General features: G+C 38.6%; 1 protein-coding gene across 1 annotated transcript in view; it reads left to right on the top strand.

Moving 5' to 3' along the window:
* DOCK2 (dedicator of cytokinesis 2) overlaps positions 1 to 23,692 on the top strand; it is a 207,038-nt gene that overhangs the window by 43,210 nt on the left and 140,136 nt on the right. Inside the window, exons 23-25 of the mRNA XM_075164094.1 lie at positions 1,954 to 2,062; positions 13,723 to 13,793; positions 14,455 to 14,561. Of these exons, the coding sequence (XP_075020195.1) occupies positions 1,954 to 2,062; positions 13,723 to 13,793; positions 14,455 to 14,561 (287 nt within the window). The remainder of the gene's footprint in view (positions 1 to 1,953; positions 2,063 to 13,722; positions 13,794 to 14,454; positions 14,562 to 23,692) is intronic.

The following is a 23,692-nucleotide window of genomic DNA, read 5'->3' as shown; positions in this document are numbered from 1 at the left end:
TATAGAGATGTAATGAAAGCAAAGATTTTTTTACTCCAGTCAGCTGAACTAATGTTATGTCTTGCAGCTGTTTGTTCAGTAACTGTATTTTGTAGAAAGGTCATACATATTAGCTAAAGGTTTACATAATACAGACTCTGAAAACATGAAATGTTTGCTTTTCTCCTTTCATTGGCCTAAGGTGGTTTTTGGTGGTGAAATTCATGTACACTGTTGTGATGAAGTTGTTTCCAAGCAAATAATTAATCATCTTTTAAAATTTGCTTTCAGAACAAGTGATTTTAATTGAAATATAACACAGAAAATTGTGTCTAAATGGAAGCTAGATGATGAGTCAGGAAATAGAATTATCATTCTGCCTGTCTTAAATTAGTCCTGGCGTAAATTTAAAAACCATGTTTGATACATGTTGTGTGATGCTTCTGCCTCCCTCCTTGCCCCACAGGTTTAGTAAAGAAAGCTTCAGATTTCCACTCGCATAAAAAAATAGGTTTAAGAAACTTCATTTACTTTTGCATCAATGTTATGTAGTCAATAAAAGCTGTATCAGTGCATTAGCCAAGTGACTTTAAATAAACATTTAGACAGTCACATTGTTACAACTTACATGTACTTCATTCCCATTGAAAAATAATTTTAAATAGCCCCCACATGCCACAATCTCCAGTATGTTAAAAAAAATTAAATCATTTAACCAAAACCCAAGCTCCTAAAATACGACTTGATAATAAATAAGATGACTTTTCTATGTAAGTGTGCTTGTACTTACTTGTTACAAGATGCCTTTCACATCTAAGTTTTTCTGGTATGCATTTTTTATACAGCTATCACACCTCAGTAGGGATGTACTTCAAGTAGTGTGCATCATGCATGTTGTATACATGTATATATAATTTTTTTCCTCTCCAGATAATGTTTTGGATCTTGGGGTTCCTTTCCAACAACTGACTTAAATCTCATTGACAAGCATTGACCTAAACAGCGCAGAGGCCATTGGCCTGAATAGTGTAACTCTCAGTGTTTTCCTTTCCTCAAAGCTTCTTGCCAGTCACTGCATGAATAGCACTTTTGATTTTTCCTTGCTGTAGACAAAAGCTCTTAATTTGCCTTTAGTTCTCTTAAGGACTTCAGTTTCAAGTTGAAAAGAAAAGCACATGACGCTGGAATACATGACTTTAAAAGGAGGGATTTTTCTCTTCTGAGAGAGAAGGCAGTACATTGGAAGTGCAGCATTTAGTTCACAGTATCCTACACACGTTTCGGACTTCTCTTGTTGCCTTGGCTTTTTTCTTAGCATGTTTTTCTTTTAACTTTTGACAGCTGTTTCAGGTAACTAATTTCATGTCACCAGTGTTTTTTTACTGTTTATGTAAGCAGTATTTAGTGTTAATAGCTAGTATGAACAATACAGGAGAGAGAATCTGAAAGATTCAAACTTTAGAACAGGGAATGAAGAAATAATGGAGTAAGCTTAATTTAAATGCGCTTTTTAACGTTTAAGCATCAAGTAGAGACTTCTTTCAAAAAGCAGACTGGTTAATGGGGACAGTAAAAATAGCTATTTAGAAAAAGTGGCAATAACAGAGAAGAAAGAAACAGTGATAATATGTGAAAAATATCCTAGAGTACCTCAGTTGTAGTGGAAGAAAAAAGTCAAATTTTTTTTACATATAAGTCACTTTGAAAGTGAAATGACTTTTTTTATAAGCTCAAATCTGAGAGGTGTCATTCTTTAGAAGCTTTTAAAACAATTGAAAATGCTTATGTTGTGTTCAAGCTGAAAAATTTCTACATAATACAGTGAATAGCAGATATAACCCATTGGTGAAGTATCTATGTACATAATACTGGATCAACTTATAAAAAATATTTTTAAGGTAACATTAAATCTGGTACATTTAGGACATGAAACTTTCTGATTTTGAAAGGATAACCCAATGCATCTCTCAACAGATTATATGAAGGCAAAGAACAAACAGAATTTGAAGAATCTATGAGGAGACTCTTTGAATCCATCAACAACCTGATGAAAAGCCAACATAAAACTGCCATTTTGTTGCAGGTTGGTGTGTGCTTGGAAACAAGTTGGTTTTGTTTTTTTATATGGCTTTAGAATCATAGAATCATTAAGGTTGGAAAAGACCTCTAAGATCATCCAGTCCAACCGTCAACCCAACACCACCATGTCCACTAAACCATGTCCGTAAGCGCCTCATCTACACGTCTTTTAAATACTTCCAGGGATGGTGACTCAACCACTTCCCTGGGCAGCCTGTTCCAAGGCTTGACCACTCTTGCAGTAAAGAAATTTTTCCTAATGTCCAGTTGAAACCTTCCTTGGCGCAACTTGAGGCCATTTCCTCTCATCCTATCACTTGTTACTTGGCAGAAGAGACCAACACCCACCTCGTTACAACCTCCTTTCAGGTAGTTGTAGAGCGCGATGAGGTCCCCCCTCAGCCTCCTCTTCTCCAGACTAAACAACCCCAGTTCCCTCAGCCGCTCCTCATAAGACTTGTGCTCCAGGCCCTTCACCAGCTTCGTTGCCCTTCTCTGGACACGCTCCAGCACCTCCATGTCCTTCTTGTAGTGAGGGGCCCAAAACTGAACACAGTGTTCGAGGTGCGACCTCACCAGGGCCGAGTACAGGGGCACGATCACCTCCCTGCTTCTGCTGGCCACACTATTTCTGATACAGGCCAGGATGCCGTTGGCCTTCTTGGCCACCTGGGCACACTGCCGGCTCATGTTCAGCCGGCTGTCAACCAGCACCCCCAGGTCCTTTTCCTCCGGGCAGCTTTCCAGCCACTCTTCCCCAAGCCTGTAGCGTTGCCTGGGGTTGTTGTGGCCGAAGTGCAGGACCCGGCACTTGGCCTTATTGAACCTCATACAATTGGCCTCAGCCCATCGATCCAGCCTGTCCAGGTCCCTCTGCAGAGCCTTCCTACCCTCCAGCAGATCAACACTCCCGCCCAGCTTGGTGTCGTCTGCAAACTTACTGGGGGTGCACTCAATCCCCATATCCAGATTGTTGATAAAGATATTGAAGAAGACTGGCCCCAGAACTGAGCCCTGGGGACCACCACTCGTGACCGAGCTCCAACTGGATTTAACTCTGGTCACTACAACTCTTTGGGCCCGGCCGTCCAGCCAGTTTTTTACCCAGTGAAGAGTGTACCTGTCTAAGCCATGAGCTGCCAGCTTCTCTAGGAGAATGCTGTGGGAGACAGTGTCAAAGGCTTTACTGAAGTCCAGGTAGACCACATCTACAGCCTTTCCCTCATCCACCAGGCGGGTCACCTGGTCATAGAAGGAGATCAGGTTGGTCAAGCAGGACCTGCCTTCCATGAACCTGTGCTAGCTGACCGTGATCCCATGGTTGTCCTGGACATGGCTTGTTAGAGCCCTCAAAACGAACCACTCCATAATCTTCTCCGGCACTGAGGTCAGGCTGACCGGCCTGTAGTTCCCCGGATCCTCCTTCCGGCCCTTCTTGTAGATGGGTGTCACGTTGGCAAGCCTCCAGTCGTCTGGGACCTCCCCTGTTAACCAGGACTGCTGGTAAATGATAGGAGAGCGGCTTGGCAAGTTCCTCTGCCAGCTCCCTCAGTACCCTCGAGTGGATCCCATCTGGCCCCATAGACTTGTGAGTGTCCAGGTGGCGTAGCAGGTCGTTAACTGCTTCCTCTTAGATTATGGGGGGGTTTATCCTGGTCACCATCCCTGTCTTCCAGCTCAGGGGGCTGAGTACCCTCGAGATAACTGGTCTGACTATTACAGACTGAGGCAAAGAAGGCATTAAGTACCTCAGCCTTATCCTTGTCCTCGGTGGCAATGTTCCCCCCTGCATCCAATAAAGGATGGAGATTCTCCTTGGCTCTCCTTTTGTCATTAATATATTTGTAAAAACAGTGACCAGGTTGAGTTGTAGCTGGGCTTTTGCCTTTCTAATTTTCTCTCTGCATGACTTAACGGGATCCCTGTACTCTTCTCGAGTTGCCTGCCCCTTCTTCCAAAGATGGTAAACTCTCCTTTTTTCCTGAGTCCCAGCCAGGGCTCCCCGTTCAGCCAGGCCGGTCGTCTTCCCTGCCCGTTCTTCTTACGGCACATGGGGACTGCCCGCTCCTGCACGTTTAAGACTTCCTTCTTGAAGAACATCCAGCCTTCCTGGACCCCTTTGCCCTTCAGGACTGTCTCCCAAGGGACCCTCTCGACCAGTGTCCTGAGCAGGCCAAAGTCCGCCCTCCGGAAGTCCATGGTAGCGGTTTTGCTGGCTCCTCTCCTTACTTCACCGAGTATTGAGAATTCTATCATTTCACGGTCGCTAAGCCCAAGCCGGCCTCCGACCACCTCATCTCCCACCAGTCCTTCTCTGTTTGTGAACAGCAGGTCAAACGAGGCACCTCCCCTGGTAGGCTCGCTTACCAGCTGCGTCAGGAAGTTATCCTCCACACACCCCAGGAACCTCCTCGACTGTTTCCTCTCTGCTGTGTTGTATTTCCAGCAGACATCCAGAAAGTTGAAGTCCCCCACGAGAACAAGGGCTAGCGACTGGGAGACTTCTGCCAGCCTCTGGTAGAATATTTCGTCTGCCTCCTCATCCTGGTTAGGTGGTCTGTAACAGACTCCCAGCAGGATATCTGCCTTGTTGGCCTTCCCTCTCATCCTTACCCACAATAGTTTAGGTTGGAAGGGACCTTTAAAGGTCATCTAGTCCAACCCCCCTGCCATGGGCAGGGACATCTTCAGCTAGATCAGGTTGCTCAGAGCCCCGTCCAACCTGACCTTGAATGTTCCCAGCGATGGGGCATCTACCACCTCTCTGGGCAACCTGTGCCAGTGTTTCACCACCCTCATGGTAAAAAAATGTCTTCCTTGTATCTAGTCTAAATCTACCCTCTTTTAGTTTAAAACCATTCCCCCTTGTCCTTCGCAACAGGCCCTGCTAAAAAGTCTGTCCCCACCTTTCTTATAAGCCCCCTTTAAGTACTGAAAGGCCGCAATAAGGTCTTCCCAAAGCCTTCCCTTCTCCAGGCTGAACAACCCCAACTCTCTCAGCCTTTCCTCACGGGAGAGGTGTTCCATCCCCCTGATGGAACATGGCCCCCCTCTGGACCCGCTCCAACAGGTCCATGTGTTTCTTGGGCTGAGGACCCCAGAGCTGGACGCAGCACTGCAGGGGGGGTCTCACCAGAGCAGAGCAGAGGGGCAGAGTCACCTCCCTTGACCTGCTGGCCACGCTGCTTTTGATGCAGCCCAGGATACGGTTGGCCTTCTGGGCTGCAAGCGCACATTGTGGCTCATGCCCAACTTTTCATCCACCAGTACCTCCCAGTCCTTCTGGGCAGGGCTGCTCTCAATCCCTTCATCCCTGTCCTGGTTTCGGCTGGCATAGAGTTAAATTTCTTCCTAGTGCTGTGTTTTGGATTTAGTATGAGAAGAATGGTGGTAACACACTGATGTTTTTAGTTGTTGCGAAGTAGTTCTTGCCCTAGTCAAGGACTTTTCAGCTTCCCATGCTCTGCCAGGTGCACAAGAAGCTGGGAGAGCATAGCCAGGACAGCTAACCCAACTGACCAATGGGGTATTCCATAGCATATGATGTCATGCTCAGTATATAAATAAGAGGCGTGGTCCAGGAACTAGCTATCGCTGTTTGGGCATTGCTTGGTGGGTGGTGAGCAATTGCATTGTGCATCACTCATTTTGTATCATTATTGTTATTACTGATATTATTATCATTTTCCCTTCCTTTTCTGTTCTATTAAACTGTTTTTATTTCAATCCACGAATTTTACGTTTTTTCCCCCGATTCTTTCCCCCATCCCACTATGTGGGGGGTAGTGAGCAAGCAGCTGTGTGGTGTTTGCCTGCCTGCCGGGTTAAAGCACAACAATCCCCCAGCCTGTATTGATATCGGGGGTATCAATTTTCTTTGAAACCTCTACAAAGAGGTTGCTTTACATACAGGAAATAAAAACTACTGCATTAATGTTACAAAATTATAGTAGGAGAGGCATGGAATGAGAGGTGTCCCACTGTAGTTTAGTTCCTGCTGCTGGAAATAAGTTTATTGGGGAAAAAAAATAAAATTAAAAAAAACCCCACTCCGTCATGAACTCCATAGGCATGTCAGTCATAGTAGCTTTCACAACGGACAATATGTTTTTCTGTGCCTTCCTTCTGAAGAACACTTCAATTATGATACTTGAAACTCCTGCTCTGGTAGGTGGATAAGAGTTGTCCATAACAGGCTGGAAAAATGGAGATAACTTCTGCATTGGGTGAGATGGAGCAGAAAGGGGTAGAAATAAATTCGTAAGTCTGCCTCTCTGCCAAAAACCAACACTGATTTCCTTCCCCCCCAATCCCCATATTAAGTTTTGAGATGACAGTGATAGATGTTGTAGTAGTACAGAGTTAATTTTGCAGGTTAAGGGACAGGTGGTTATTCAGAGATATTACAAACACGCAGGACTCCATAAGTGTTATACTTTGCATACCCAGAGAAGAAAGTTCACAGAATCTATTGCAAAAATAGACAAATAATCAGAATATCAAAACAGACTTAAAATCTGTCACATCTGAAAATATCATTGATATGAATTCAAGTGTAACATAAATTGGTAGGATCGATTGAATGACTTCAAGTGGATTATACTCTGAAGATATCAGAGAAGAAAGATAAAGTAGTTTGGTTTCTCAGGATATTGAAACTTAAAATTATCTAGTTTGCAGAGCCTCGGAATGTGAATTCTTAACTCTTATTTCACCCTTGGTTATCCAAATACCTATGAGGTTTAGCTTTAGAAGATTTAAAGAATTATTTTGAAACCTGAAATGTTTGTTGGTCTCTGCTAATGATTTTTTTTTTTTTAAACTTGGAACTGAGTATTTTAGTCAGTAGTAATTTCCCAGTCATTTTTACTGATAGCAATCATACTCAGACTTGTGTTGAATATTAATTCAGTCAGGAAAAGATTTTTTTTTTAATATAAAATTACATGTCATATGAAACAGCCTAGTCGATGCCAGAAGCACTTTATTGTTTCAATTTAACTTTATCTTCTGAGTGATATCTTGCTTCCTAATCTGTTACATGCTGTATCAGTTTACAAAAATCTCTTGTTCTACAGCTGGCTGAAGTGGATAGATGCTTTGACTTATTTGACTGCCTGAGCTCTGAGAAGGATAGGTATCTGGTTCTGTTTTGCAGTACTGTTTATATAAGCTTTGAAGCAGCTGAAGACTGAGTTGTTAATTTGTTGTTATTAAACTGGAAATTTACATGTAAATCCAAATCAGCCTTGTTGTTGTTGTTGTTGTTGTTTACTTCTGGAATTGATGAAGTTACCTCTTTTGTTTAAAGATACAGACAGAATGCTTCTCAACTTCAGCATTGCATGAAGTCATTTAACTACAATTAGGATTATAATTTCAATATCCTAACTGTGCTGATGTTTGAAAGCAACCATATGAACTGGAGAGTGGCCTGTTTTCAGGTCCTGGGATGTTACTTTGTAAAGAGATTGCCCCTTGTAGTTGAGATTGTTAATGTTATCAATTATAATTAGTGCAAGTATTGGTGTGCATGTGCAGGGTAAGCATTCTTCCCTTTAAGAGACTTTTCACAGATTTTTCTTGTAATTATTTAAAACGATCATTTCAGAACTTATACTGACTTACTGGTGGTGGCACTGATCTTCCTAGATACTAGACTTAAAGCTTTTTTAAAATTTATTTTGGCTCTATTTTATTTATCAGTTGCTTCTCTGTAGCCATTGCTGATGAATTTTTGTAGTTTTTTGAGATAGTTTTTCCTAAAGTCTGTACTTCTGAGGATAGACTTCTTAATCTGGAAACCTGGAAATAAATTTCCAGAATCTGCGAATTATTTGATCAAGGGATGATCAAGGGAGAATCTGGGGGTGAGAGGAGTAGGGAGGTGTTAGTACCTTCTTTCCTTTCTCATAGCTCTCAGGAAAAAACATCATTTTCTGCAGATATGTTTTGTGTCTGTGTAAATCAACCTATATTTCTGGGGAATAAAATTTGATGAATTGTTTTTAAACTTCAGATTATGTGTTTTTATACGGTCATACTGTTGATGTCTCATTTGTAGTCTGTGAGTGTGCCCTTTCATTGACAAGCTTGTGCTCTCAACCTTAAATTACAAATCAAACCCCAGCTTCTTTTCCAAGAACTGTTCTGTCCCCCAACTGACACGTTACATTTGACCTACAGATGGTCTTGTCTCTTGCAAATGTCAGCTATACCCAGCTCACTCCTAGGCACTGATTTTAAAAGTAGTACTCCGAATTCTATGCCTGCTTTCAGAAACCTTATATGACACGTTCTCAAGGTCCTATGGAAACATAGGAAGAAGAAATTGTCTGTGACGTTGAAAAAAAAAATGAAAATAATGTAATATGAAGATGCTACCTTTCTCTTCTGATTCTTTCCTACACATTTTTGACGCATCCATACTGCTGCAGTAGATTCTAAGAATTTAGAACTGTACAGAGATTCATAGATTATTTATGAGAGAATAAGGCTAGAAAGTTACTGACAGTGATGCTTTGATTGTGCTGTACAATAAACATAGTAACTTGTTAAAGTTGCCTCGATAGCAAATAAAATTAGACTAAGAAACAGCACCGATGATTTCTTTGAATGCTCTTTTCATCTCATGGGTACTTGAATTTCATGAATATGTATAATGTAATTTGCAAAAGAGGGCAACTAAGAAAACAAGCTTGGTCAGGAGTAAAGGTTAAAATAAATTTAACAGTATATTGTATATGTAAGAAATAATTTTCAGCAATGCTGTGGGTTTATCTGTATCCTGCTTAAAAATTAATCTCTAAGGTCTGAAGAATGCAGAACATCTTGTACTGCTTACTAGGAGATTTTTATGACTTCATTAAGGGCAGTGCTCAATTGTGTCCATAGTGCATCATTTGAAGCAATTATTGCAAATGAAGCGTGAGAGCTTAAAAGAATGCAGGGGATACTTGTTATTGTACTTCAGTTGGTACTACAGATCTTCAGAGAAATGGTAGCTATATCCTTCCCATTTCCCTCCTCATACAAGTGCAGAATAGGGAATATGTGGGAAGGCAGGCAGCACAATAGACCAAGTGTCAGTGGAGTACTGCTTGAAATATTTTGTGGCCACTGGTGGCCCTATCCTTTATCAAACATCTTTCAGAGTAACTGTGACTTGGTGTAAAATGAAATTCAGATACTGCTATTGTACAGTATCTTCATATAGTATTTGTTGCATGACAAGCAAGGAACAACACATTGCTGAAGTAAAACTGGGGTTAGGACGAGTTTCTAGCCCACCACAGGTATTTGTATGGTGTTTTAAATAGCCCCAGTGTTTCACAGTTTTGTTTTTTAAAAAAAATAAAATAACTTTTTTCCCCAGCCTATTTCAAGGAGCTAATAATGGCTAAGATCAGTAGAAGGTACAATATTTTTGTTGAAGTGGCAACAGCTTTTAAACAGTCCTTTGACCTTCCCAGGATTGTACATGAATGTGGGGATGAAATCTGCAGAGGAATGACTTTATCTGAAGGCATCTTAAGCCAGCATTGAGCCAGTTTGAAATACTCTATACATCCTTGCTGCACACTGAATTCTTTCTTTTTGAATCAAGATCTGAACAGTTATCTTTTTTTTTTTAAAGTTGGCTACTACAGTGGAAGCTCCTGGAAATAAAATGATAACTTTATGGTGTTTAAAAGGACTAAATGAGAGCCAAAGAAAGCTGTGCTCTGATTGTCTTTATTCTAACCTCCCTACCCCCAATAAAGAAGAGACTAAGTTTTTAACAAGGAGTTGGCTGTGTAGAGATACAGAGATGTATTGAGTCCAGATAGGCTTCATTCTAAGCCTCTTCCTGAGTGGCTGTTTCTGTTGAAAGTTTCAATATAGAAGCACTGTGATGTTGATAGCTATTGAAGAAACAGTAGACAGCTTCTCATTTAGTGAGAAAACCAAAAGCTTGTCAAACATGAAAATTTCAAATTGGTAACTGGAAAGAAAAATACTTCCCTGGTCTTTGTCATTTCAGCTGTATATTCATACTAACATTCTGCCACTGCTGATTGCAGTTTTGATGTGCTTCTCAGTTTCCTGTTGGCCTTGCCATGTTCCTTACACTTCCTCTCACTAGAAATGTTTGAGTAGGCTCTATTTCTATGTTGTATGTCTTAATGCACTCTATCGTAACTATTGTCTTGTCATTAATGTACATAGATTTATTGTCTTGAACAAGCTGAAATATTGATCTTCTGGGGCGACTAGTGTGTATTTCAGATGTTCAACTTGTGCATTTGCAGTGCTCGTAAAGTTTTTGTTTAGACTAATCTTTGTATGATAGTTCAAATGATTTTCTTGTTGTTTGAAACCAAGTTATAAAATCTCAGGAAATGCAAATTCTAATCTAAGAATCTAAGTTTGTTAGATGTTTTATGATGTTTTGTGGCTGAGATTTGATGGCTTGTTGACTGCATGCAGTATGGTTCTGATAGATATCTATATATTGAGTTAGAATTCACTGCACAGGAGCTAGATATTATTTCTGGTCTGATATAATTTCAGTGTTGCTTACCCTTTTTTTTTTTTTTCTTCAGTTAGGAAAGGGATGAAAGTGGTACAAGAAATTACAATTGGTCTGTTTTAAAAGGATAGCAGGCATATGGTAGTATGATTTCTTACCCTGTTTATTCCGTTTTATAAAAATCCAGAGCAGTGTGGCTTTGCATTAGATGGAGCACTCAGTTGATGTAGCATTCCCATGGAATATCAGCACTTTTTTCCAGTTCCTGTTTTATGATTCAGTTACAGCTCTTGGTACGGCTTCTGTTGTTGAGAGAATTGTTCCCGTGAGTTTTTGTGGACTCCAGGCAGTTCTCTAGATTTTTTTTTTTTCTTTTTTGTTTTGTTGTGTAGGTTTATGTAGGACGAAGACTTGGGTATCATGATTCAGGAAGGCTTTTGGGACTTTACTTGCAAACTTCCTCTTGAGTTTCTTTTACAGGAGAGAAGCATTTAGCTTAGTGGTTAAAACAGGAGTAGTGTTGAGCCTTATTCAAATGACAGGAGAATATCTTGTGACATATAGCCATATGTGTTTATTAGCAAGATGTAGCACTTTGCCCTATCATGCTAAAATCATTGACTTTTGCTGTTTCTTCATAGAAACTATCAAATCACTTTACAACAGTGGTTTCTGAAACCCAGTATGAGAGATGCAACCTCTGATGATTTTATGTATTATTTTGAAAGCATGTGACTGTGAAACCTGAAGTGTGTTCACTTAAAAACAATGCTAGGCCTGTGTCTAGTCAAGCATACGTATTCAAAAACTTACCTAGATAAGTGCAGCGTAGAAGGCTTTCTGATCGTTTTTATAATTTGTAGCTTACTCTAGGTTTAAATAATTGGTGTTACCTTATTGTAACTTAAATTACCTTATGCTGAATTTAAGAGACGTAAGTAGTCTCTTGGTTCCATTGGTTCCAGGTTTACAGTCTTTTTAGATGTGTAGTGATGATGTGTAGTGGTAGTTCATAATTAAAAATCACATTTGCTTGTAGTTAATTCAGTTTATTCCTTATTGTAGTTTAAAATATGTGCAGACTTCAGGGGCTAGTCGAAACATACTTCTGTTTGGGCTTTCTTTAAATTTGTTTGGGTTTTGTGCTTTGCCAGTGTAAAACAGAAAGTGTGATCTTCACTGTTTTGTTACAGTCCTTATAAACAAATGACATAAAGCAAGAGTTACTCCTGTTTTCAAGGTAGGCAGTAAACTCCACTATTCCGAGTGAAAAGAAATTGTGCAATTTCAGCATGCACTTACTGGATAACTTGTTTAATCAGTCCTGTAGCATACACCGTATTACCTTGAAGAAAAGACAGTAAGTGTCTGTGTAATGCATAGTTTTGGGATTTGTTGTAATATTTTTTTACTAACCCAGGATGTATCATGGTGGAACAGGCCTATTATGAAAAATAGAGCTATATCAGTAACAGAAGACTTCACATTACTGTAACTTAGTTTTCAGCAAAACGTTAGTGGAAATGCACACCCTAAAATTGCACGATGAAGTAAAGCTATTAATACCTTTGTAATTCTCATAATCTGGATCAAGAAGAGATTAGTCAAACTAAAATGTTGTAATTTGATTCTGTTTACTGTGGTTGCATTTATAGCAGCATGCAAATGTAATTGATATGATTAAATCTATTCTTTTCAGTTGTTCACAATGTCAAGCAGAGATTAACTATAGCTTTTTGCTAAGTCTTTTTGCACAATAACCAAAAATTGATGCTGTGGTCAGATTTTTAGATAGGCAGAAATGTTTTTGGCAAGAAGACATTCTGGTTTTCATCTGAAATATGAACAGAGAAAACAGCTAATTTGTTTTAGATAAATAACTATCCCTAGATGTTGTTTCTTTTGGCAATCAGTGATTGCACAGCATATTTATGCAGATTTGAACTTCCATGAAAAGGATCTACTGTAGGGTACCCTATTGGAATAGGAAGCTGAGAGGGAAGGAAGAGACTGATGTCCTGCTTCAGACCTACATCAATGTGGCCAGGTTCTCCTTTTTGACAAATTATGTAGCACTTTACCAAAAATACTTTTAAAACCACAGAGTCTCGTTTTGCTTGGAATTTATTACAGCTCTCAGCCAAGAAGTATGGCATATCCTTTTGGATATGTAAAGTATTTGAGAAATACAAGCTTGTTAGTGGGAAGATAAGTCACAGGTCATTTTGTGAATGTGAAAATCATTGTAGGCAGCTCTTAATGTCTAAAGCATAAGTAGAGAAATGAGTGGACAGTGGCCCAGCATGTGTTTAACATTTTTGCTTTTTATTGCAAGATTTTTCAGTGTGTATGCTTTCAAAAGGTATTATAGAGGCTAAATACTTCCAACCTACAAAGGAACTTTATGACACAGAGTACCGCAAGTTACTATTTAATGATGTTAGCCTTAAATGTTAGTGATGATTTTGAGCCTGAAAATTACATGCTTAAGTATTCTTGTCCATGTAAGAATAGTAACGTGTCTTTTTCTTACCCTTGTCATCTTTTAAGGTTTGATTATTTCACTACACTGTCAAAATATACCTCGGAAATCAATAGGATAAGATAAACCACCAGATAGCTTAGCTGCAGATGGTTGGTTAGGGAGATGACACTCCATTTCATCTGTTCCAGAAAGTGTAGCTTTAGGGTGATAGATGACTGTTACCCTGACTTCTGCCTCCTGCATGGCACATTTCTGGGATGGAATTGATACAAAGTATGATCAAAGAGCTCCTGCTTTGATCAGTGCTTGGTTTACATATTTGCATCATAATGACAGTCTTAGTGGCCTACAAAGAGAACATGATCTACAAAGATGGTCTTAGCCCTTCCAGTGGTCTACAAAGAGGATATGATCCACTTGGTACTATTGTACTTAAGTTCCTCTGCGTATTGTCAGCATAAGAGCTGTCGTGTGACTAGTACTCTGTGCTGAAATTAATATTCAAATGTGATGTAAAATTTCAGTCTGAGGAAAGAGGTCCAAATTTATCATTGGATAAATGATAAATTGTTTTGTGTGCATCTGTTTCAGTGGTGTGCTCTGTATTGTTTGTATGCTGTATATGCAGATAAACATACAAATTAACACAATCTATATATTGATTCAGGTTGCTGCATTGAAGTACATACCGTCAGTTCTTCATGATGTTGAAATGGTCTTTGATGCCAAGTTACTGAGGTGAGCTGTTTTTGAACATTAGTAGATGTATCATGTGTTGTATACAATGTATCACTACTGTCAACAACGATTCTTATTGATCAGTTTAAGTCAACAAAGCTATGCCAGTTTGTACTGATCAACACAGTTGTGGAACTCTAGGCATATGTCTTTAAAAGGGAGTTCCTATCTGACTTGCATAATGACAGAATTCATTATGGCGGCCCAATACTTAAGCAGTAACTGGGTGAATAATATGAGCAAGTGGAACAATCTATCTTTTTTTTTTCTCTTTCTCTCTCCCCCACCCCTCCCTTGAGTAAAGGGGAAAACCAAATCTGATTTTAGCAGTATGAAATAAGTATCTTTTTTGTCAGACAAAGATAAATTGCCTCCACCACACACAAAAATATCTTTATTCCATTGAAAACAATGGAAAGTAATAAAATTTTGTAAATATGGCCAAAATCTAGTTCATCCTTATCTTGTTTCTCTTGAAAGTTGTCTTTCTAACCTGCCTGACTGATCTCTTGTCAATGTTTGTGATATGGTAAATAAATCTAAGTCTTAAAAAGAAATAAATGTTTAGAAATATATGATCTTTTGCTCTTTCTGTCTTTATTTATGAACACATGATAAATTCTTCTGTATGGTATTTACGACGCTTTTCCTTTACATGCAGCCAACTACTATATGAATTTTACACTTGCATTCCACCAGTGAAACTACAGAAGCAGAAAGTGCAGTCCATGAAGGAAATAGTACGCAGCAACCTTTTTAAAAAACAAGGTAAATATAAAATGCCCTTAAGGCTTAAAATAAATAGGTGTGAAAATGTTGATTGACTTATGTTTTGTGCAATTCATGTTTGAAATTGAGTAAAACTAATACTGAGAGTGCGTGAATGCCAGCAGTCTGATCTCTGGAGAGAATTCACCTCTTTCTACAAGATGGCTATTGTGCAAAGCGTGATTGCTAGCCTAGAACAAGGAACAGGTGGGTCTCAGAGGAACACTTTGGTGTGTTTTTCCTATGATATAATGGTTAGATGGATGGAGCTATATATATCCTTTCAACCCATTTGTAAGCTCTATAGTGAAATAGGAACATGAAGTGAAACCTTGTGAACACAGCTTATGTTATATAAGGCCTCTGCCTGGGCAGAAGAAAAAAAGTCTGATAATGCTGTAGTATAGCTCAGCTGCAATGCAGCATCTCCATTTATAGGAATTACAATGTTTCTTAACCTTTGTCAGAAGTTAGTGTCTTTCTCCACTCTCAGAACAGGACTGATAAGTGGTACTGAAATGTTTTAATCGGCCTCGTGCTTAGTTTTCCTTCATATTATCACAGAAAGGGAATTTTTGCTGAAGGAGTCCTAGCAGAGAAGCCCAGTTTTACATGGTTGACTTTATCTTCACTGTTAAGTGTTCTGTCTCCTCTCGTGTGGACCAGATGGCTTGCTTCTCTGTCAGCATTTTACTGCTGTGTAGAAGATCTCCAGAACTTCAAAAGGCACACGAGCTACTCAGATGGATGTCCATTTTGACAGAATTTCAGTTTCTGACAATTCATAGATATTGTTTCTAGGAATTTGACAGTACAACAGGGCATAGCAAATAGTACTGAGCATGAGTAGAGTGAGAGAGGATTGCTTTGCTCATCAAATTCTTCTGTGTTGCCAGAAGAGTGATGCAGTTCTAACTAGCTAGGACAGATAAAAATTCAACTTTATTTTAAGACCTGTGTTTCATTCTATTGAGACTGAAATGTATACTGTAAGCTGTAGCAATAATTAGCTGTGTGTTGTGTTTTGAGACCATTATAGATTTCCTGGACAAAATCAAGAAAATAACATAGTTGGTTTTATTGTTTATATTAAATTAAATAGTATTTTAATCTATGTTTATGTTAATAATTTCCAAGCAGCTGAGACCATAAAGGCAGCATATAATACTTAAACCATTTGCCAGCCTAGCTGCTTTGCACTGGATCCTGTATATCTGAATAGGTCACTGTGATCCAAACTTGCATTAGTAATTGACAGTTAAAGTGTATGCATTTAGTAATATTTTGAAATTAACAGCTTGTTTATATGCTTATGGTGATTACATATGCAAGATCTACCTTAAAATGTTTTTACTGTAATACTTGGTATATAATTAAATAATAATACTTAGATGCTGTTGTTTTTAGAGGAGCCTGGGGAAATAGATTGATCTTTTTTTTAATCGTTCATTTAAAAAAAAGAGACAGTCCTCTGAAGAAGCAGTTGCACAAAATAGGGAAATCAAGTTGATGTAATTTTAAAATAAAGCTAAAACATGCCCGGTTTATTTTAGCATTATCATGACATATTGTTTTAGCATTATCATGACTTATGTCATGATACTGATAACCAAAGAATATTCTTGCTAACTAGGGAATATTCATTTAAAAATTTTATACTTCGGTATTTTGATGAAGTGACAGAATAAAACTGCTTCTTGCTGTTATTGTAGAGTTTAAAATTTATACATACCTGAACCTGACAATTTCCCTGCTTTTTTTCCCCTTGGGGGGGCAGGGAGTGGGGCAGGCATGCCTTTTCACATCCGCAGTGCAACCCAGTCAAGGTCAAATAGACTCTTGCAAGTATATTTTCCTTCTCATAAGGCCATTCCATAACAAAGCTGTCATTGCTCTAACACTTAGTATGGCCAGCTGACAATGTTACTGTTGCCTCAGTGGTGTTACCCGAGTATCTGTTAGGGTATTTAGTCATAGAGTTTCTCTTTTGGGTGATGATCTTTATAACTTGCCTTTCACCCAACCTGCCCCTACATTACTAATGGCAGAAAATCAATGCTGGGATAATTACAGGGTGTTTTATATCTAACTGATATTTTATGACTATTTGCATTTACGTTTTTTTTCATATTGGTTTCATATTGCTTCAAGTTGTAATTACCATAGGGGAAAGTCCACAACATGTTTAAGTGCAAGCACTGAAGAATATGAAAAGACCAACACACAATTAACTATCTCTGGTATTATAGTAGTGTGAAAAAGTTTCTGTACTGTGTTATTGTAATATTGTGCACAGTAAATAGCAAACAAGTCCTTTTTCTTGTACGTTGCCATGGTTTAAAATAGAAAATTCCGAAGATGCTTTTTTGCTCTACATTAAATACAATTGATTCCAAAATTAATTGGGTAGAGAACCAACAGTGTTTGTAGAGTGTTGACAATGCCTGATTCATTACTGCAAGCAATGAGGTGGAAGGTAATTTACAAGAATGAAAGCATATGTAGTGTATCACAAAATAGGATGCAGCATGATAATTAAGGTAAGATTGCCAACAGTATCATTAGCTAAAGTTCACATTTATTTAGAACAGGTAGTATTTTTTTCTGCCATGAATATGGAATATATTTAACTACACTGCTAATTACAATGAAGTCTATTAATTGGCGTGTGTTTCAAATTATCCATTTTTCCTCCAGGCTTTTAGTATGTAGTTACTTTCCACGTAGTTCATTACAGTTCCAGTTCAATTCATTTACTTCCATTCCCAATGGTATTGTTTTTATAATTTAATTGAATTTCATATAGTGGTATTTCTTTTCCTTTACCCGTTGATGTTCACAGCATTTTCTAAGGAAGTATACTTGTGAAATCATGAAAAAGTGTTTTCAAATAATAAAAAAAAAAAGCCAGTGAAATTTGTTTTTATTCAATAAGTTATGCATGAACCTGATGAAGTTTGAAACCTTGAGGTTAAGCTGAATTTATTGCTATCTATTCCAGGCATTCAAAAGTTTTCACTGTAGACTGTCACGGAATAGAGTGCTTTTGTCAGATAGGATGCACGGTCCTGTTGACTGCTACTGTAACTGATCTTCAGAAGCCCCACAGCGCTACAGCACTTTTACAAGCCTTTAAATTATATTGACAGATTTTTTTTGTTGTTGAGGCATTGATTTCTTCTTCCCACTCTGTAACTATAATACAGCTTAGAGGGGTTATGGTGGTTCAGGTGTTTGAGTGGCTGAACGTAGGAAGACTGTGCTTTCAACTGCTTGTGCACTTTCACCATAACATTTAGGAACATTCTAACAGGATGTGTGAGCACATGCACAGACATTTATCCAGTTTTGTCTTCAGACAACATTATGTCCTTCTTGAGCAGAGGACAAGAAATCTTCTTAAAATTAATTTTTGACACTTTCCTTATAGATCACTGGATAATTCATTATTTAAAAATATCAGAAGGAAAGACATGGTTGTCTTGTCCTGTATAAGCACCCCTAACGGGATTTCAAAGTCTCATTTATGATGCAAGAAACTGTCTTCTGTCATATGTCTTTCCCTTTGTGTAGTGGTATGTAAGGGATTATTCTCTCCCTTTTGTGAAATTGTCTATTGGACCTACCAAAGAAAAGTTTTGTTAGAATTGCTTCATTTCTATGTAAAACTACTTTTGATGCACCACTGTTTTGTTGTTTTTGTTGTTTCTGTTTTGTTTTTTTTTTTTTTGAGGAAACCTATTGCCAATATTCCCTGACCATCCTTCCATTTTTGAGATCACCAAATTAAGACATAGCATATTTACAAATTACATGCAATTTTTGTTATAGTTAGTGTTTCTGACCTTATAGTAGAGCTGACCATGGAATATTCACTGACATTATGCTGAAATTTGTAAATCAGTTAGCCTTGGGAGAATTGGGTTTTATTGGTGTGAAATGAATATAAAATGCTTGAACATATAATAAAATGTGTATGTATTCACACTGCTGTTTTTGACTTCGTATTCTCTAGAGATCCCCTCCTGATTAGAAGTTTGTGCTGTAGCAGAACACTGTGAGATCTACTCCAAAGAATATAAACTCTAAGTAGGTCACACAGATGGTCACTGGCAGGGCTCGGAATAGAGTTTCAGTCTCTTGGCTTGAAATCCAGGTCCTCTGCTCACTGTGGCTGTAGACATAGCTACTGCATGTTCAGCATATGTAAACCACTTGCTGATTTTGGAAGAACAGCAGCAAGTAACATATGTTAGCAGTAGGGGTTAATTTGCCAGATGCCAGAAGAAATGCTGAGACTATAGTATTTTTTTTTTCTAACTGAAGAACTCTTTCTATTGTACTATTGCTTAGGAAAGATACGTACTTGCACACACCCATAATTAGACTGGTTTCCTAACATTCATGTGAACATTACTGAGTTTTACCTGTGAAATATTCTGATTCTTTCATTTCACTGCTTGAAAAATATTGGTAGTTCATGTGTTGGTGATCTAGAAGAGCAAAAATTTAAGACAGATCTGGGATTTATTCCTTAATAAGTAATGCACATATAAATGCGTCCTAAATTTTTGAGATGCAGCTGAGGAAAACTGTCAATAGGTCAGTCCTGTGTTATGAATATTGTGTGTGTGTTATTCTACAGTTAAACTATGGTATCTTTTCAATTAGATTATGATCTTAAATACTGTGATATTAAACTTAAGCAGAACCAGTAAAATAAAATAAAATAGGTGAACTGTAATATAGCATGTGTAATATAGCATGAAGTGAATGCAAATGGGTTTGGTAATGTTATGATTTTGTATAGTAGAGCCTCAGCAATCCAAGATTGTCCTGCTAGACTCTTTAATGAACTTTTCCATCTGAAAAAAACAGGAAGATAATGGCTTGTACTTTCATGTTCTTTGGAATTCTTCTTTCTAAAGGTTTGAATTTGTTATGTGAGCTATGATCTGTCAGGAAATGCAAGTTTGTGTTGTATAATGCCTAGGTTTCACAAAGAATATAACATTTGTGGTGTTGTGGGTTTTTTTTTCCCCCCCTCCTCCTCCTTTTAAAGATCCAGCTGTGAGTCCATGTTGTGTGATTTCAGATACGTGCAAGTCAGGGTCAACTAAGAAAAATTTTAGAGTTAAAATGGTGGCGTATAAGAAGATTGAAGTCTGTATTCTCTCTTCTATGTAACCTGATTAAAGATTTAGAAAAAAGTGTATTGTTTTTACCTCCCAGGACTGTTAAAAAATAACAGTTAATTTCTTTCTACTTAAAAAGTAGAAGGAACACTGATTTCTGATTAAGCATCTTTCAATTTTATTATTATTACCAGAATTTGGTTATAGGTACTGATTTTAACTCTATAAATCTTAGGTTGTATTCCTACTGATACGAGTTCTTAAGTCAGTTTTATTTTTCATTTTCTGTGATTGTTTTGTTGCACTGTTTTCAACACAACTTCTAAACACTTTGAAATGTTTGAACGTAGGAGACTGTTAGTGCATTTGACTCTCCCATTTTTAGCTACTGGGAAAAAATTGAAAACACTCACTGTTCATAAATTCCTTTAAAATGGTTCTGTATTGAAACACAAAGTCTTTCCTGAGGATTCATTCTTGAATTTTGTACTTAGCTTTGAAAAGATTCATTTAAGAAACACACTTCTGAGAGTAGGGTGTTGTTTTTTCCTTCTTTCTTTTGTAATATGCAGTAGTGTTTTCAGGGATACATTATCTTTAAAGCATCACTTCAAATCCTGTGTTCATTTTTTGCCAGTTCTATTCCTGCAATATTTTGATATGGATAAGGATGGCATATGCATATCTGTAGGTATTTATCTGCATACATTTGTGATGAACACATGTAGATTAAAGCCATTACTTTCTTCTGTTTAGGGAGGAGTAGGTGACATGCTCGATACTGCTTCTGTAACTTTTTGTTAGACTTGACCCATTATGACAGGTTTTTTAGTTATATTTTTTTAAAAAAATCTTGAAATGTGGAGGGAAGTCTAAATCAAGTTAGGTGAACTAGTTTTAACAATGAACTTCTAAATGTATGTGTAAAAACTCTGTTTACAACTACTTCAAGTAGAAAAGAGAGAACAAAGACATATTACAGAAATTGATATGAAGCTGTTATTTTAGCAAAATTTTGTGTGTCAGTTAAATGAAATGTAGAAACATACAAGTTGGAATTCATCAATATTCCATAATCCAAACACAAGGCAAATTTTAGGATCTGCCAGAGAAGATATGCTGACAAGCATTCCTGGCAGGCTGGCAGACTATAATGATCGCAAGCTGGAAAAGGCACTGAATGCTTAAAGTGTTGTTTTGGCTACAGCAATGATAGTGTTAGATGTTGCTCTGGCTGCCTTCGAATACGCGGCATTACTCAGCTCCCGTGAGGAGTGGAGAAACTTGAAGATACACCTTGAAGTTGGGAAGTGGATGTATTCTGCAGTGTTATGCTTGCTCGCAGTGGTATGCTGTGACTGTTAATAGTATACCTATTCTGTATCAAACTTTATTTGCTGACGCTTGCTTTGAATGGTCGGCAACAGTGTTGTGTGCTGGCTTCCCAGGATCAACCATTGTGTTTCTCTTTCCTATGTTAGTACTAGATTCCAGGAGACAAAAAGAATTTGCAACTTACAGTGCTGTCAGAGTTGTAGTGACCCATGACACCTCCCCTTTCTGTGGCTCTTATCTAAACTGTGAAATTTGAATTAAGATTTAGCAATGAATAAAATATATACCATTTTAAATTCATGACTTATGGGCTCCCAACAAAGAGTTAAATGGCAAATAATGAAGAGGGAAGACTTTCAATACAAGATACCTGCAGTTGTGAACAGATGTGCTTTGTGAAGAAGCATGGCGCTTTAATTGAGCACTGCCTGCCATCAGAAGTCTCTCCTTGTTGAAGGAACGTTGTTCACTGATTTTTTTTTTTAAGGCTTTGCTCTAAATCTGTATTCAGATGACACCTATGTCCTTACTAAATTGGCACGCCAGTTTTTAAGTGGGCATGAAGCCATCCTAACAGATGGATATGACTACAGGCATGCCAGGGAATCAAGAGTAGTGTTTCCTAAGGGAGACAAAAGTGGTGTTAAATCTTTATTACCATTTTGGCTGCACATATGAGGCAGTCAGGAATGAAGCCCGTCTGTGATTTTTGCTGAAGGAGACCCAAATGTCTTTTTTAAGGACGTTATTGCATTAATGACTTAGTTTGAATTTCACTTATCTGGTACAGAAGAAATCATTAGATATCTTCTGAAAGAGAATAAGGTGAATAGAGGTGTTAAAAAGAAAAAAAACAACCCAACAACTAAAACTGAAAACATGTACCTGTGCTTAATCTTTTACCCGAATGAATCTACCTGTCCTTTTGCAGGAAGATGTTACCAGGGAACTTCTCTCTGAGAAGTGTGTTGGAATTTGGGGTTGATAAGTACGTAGAACAATACATCTTTTGACAGACCTTGATGAAATAAATGCAAGATGCTCAAACTGTATGTTGATGTTTTATGTGTTCAAATACAGTTTGGGGCAGCACATGTTTTATTCTGGCTTCTAGAAAAAAAGCCAGTCAGAACAGTTTGTTTTTCATGGGTTTGAAAATTAAGAAACAGTGTATGTGTCTTTGCTGGCAATCTTATCACATCATTTATCAAGCAAAAAAGCAGCTAGTACTTAAATAGGCATCTGCCCCCCTACTATGTCTCTCCTTCATCTGTCCTGAGCTTTCTTGAGGCGGTGGGGGGGAGGTGTGTGTATGTGGATTGCTTAATCATAGAATCACGTAGGTTGGGAAAATACCCTTAAGATTGAACCCAACTGTAAACCTAGCACTGCCAAGTCCACCACTAAACCATGTCCCTAAACACCACATCTACACATCTTTTAAATACCTCCAGGGATGGTGACTCCACCACTTCCCTGGGCAACCTGTTCCAAGGCTTCACAACCTTTTTGGTGAGGAAATTTTTCCTAATATCCAAACTAAACCTCCCCTGGCGCAACTTGAGGCCATTTCCTCTCGTCCTATCGCTTGTTACTTGGGAGAAGAGACCAACACCCACCTCGCTACAACCTCCTTTCAGGTAGTTGTAGAGCGCGATGAGGTCCCCCCTCAGCCTCCTCTTCTCCAGACTAAACAACCCCAGTTCCCTCAGCCGCTCCTCATAAGGCTTGTGCTCCAGGCCCTTCACCAGCTTCGTTGCCCTTCTCTGGACATGCTCCAGCACCTCCATGTCCTTCTTGTAGTGAGGGGCCCAAAACTGAACACAGTGTTCGAGGTGCGGCCTCACCAGGGCCGAGTACAGGGGCACGATCACCTCCCTGCTTCTGCTGGCCACACTATTTCTGATACAGGCCAGGATGCCGTTGGCCTTCTTGGCCACCTGGGCACACTGCCAGCTCGTGTTCAGCCGGCTGTCAACCAGCACCCCCAGGTCCTTTTCCTCCGGGCAGCTTTCCAGCCACTCTTCCCCAAGCCTGTAGCGTTGCATGGGGTTGTTGTGGCTTAAGTGCAGGACCTGGCACTTGGCCTTATTGAATCTCATACAGTTGGCCTCGACCCATCGATCCAGGTCCCTCTTCAGAGCCTTCCTACCCTTGAGCAGATCAACACTCCTGCCCAGCTTGGTGTCATCTGCAAACTTACTGAGGGTGCACTCAGTAATGAGGCTTGATAGATCATCAAATACTACAACAGAAAATTTTACTTTGGCTATTTCTTTTCTTGATTACTGTCTTCTGTGATTTTCTTAATTTTTTTCTCCATTTTCCTAGCCAACGAGTTGTTGATGCTCAAATAAGCACTTTGCTCATTTTGCTTACTTAACTTGTGCAATGATACCTTAATATTATAATCTGGAATTTATATACCCATTCAATAACCTTTTCTTTGTCCCAAGATAATAGGGCGATATCGTATTTTGTATAATGTTCTAGTGAAATGGTTTTAACAGGTTTTTTTAAAGATGAGAAGACATGACTACATTGTCATGTTAATACTAGTCCATCTGCAGGCTGAGTCTGAGACCAGGGCTTGTTTGCTACAAGTGGTAGTCTTTTTCAGTTACTTTGATTGTATGTGTTCATCAGGACATCTTGGAATTG

This window comes from Calonectris borealis, chromosome 15, assembly GCF_964195595.1.
Source record: "Calonectris borealis chromosome 15, bCalBor7.hap1.2, whole genome shotgun sequence".
In the NCBI taxonomy this organism is placed as follows: Eukaryota; Metazoa; Chordata; class Aves; order Procellariiformes; family Procellariidae; genus Calonectris; species Calonectris borealis.
This window is presented reverse-complemented; position numbering and strand designations above follow the sequence as displayed.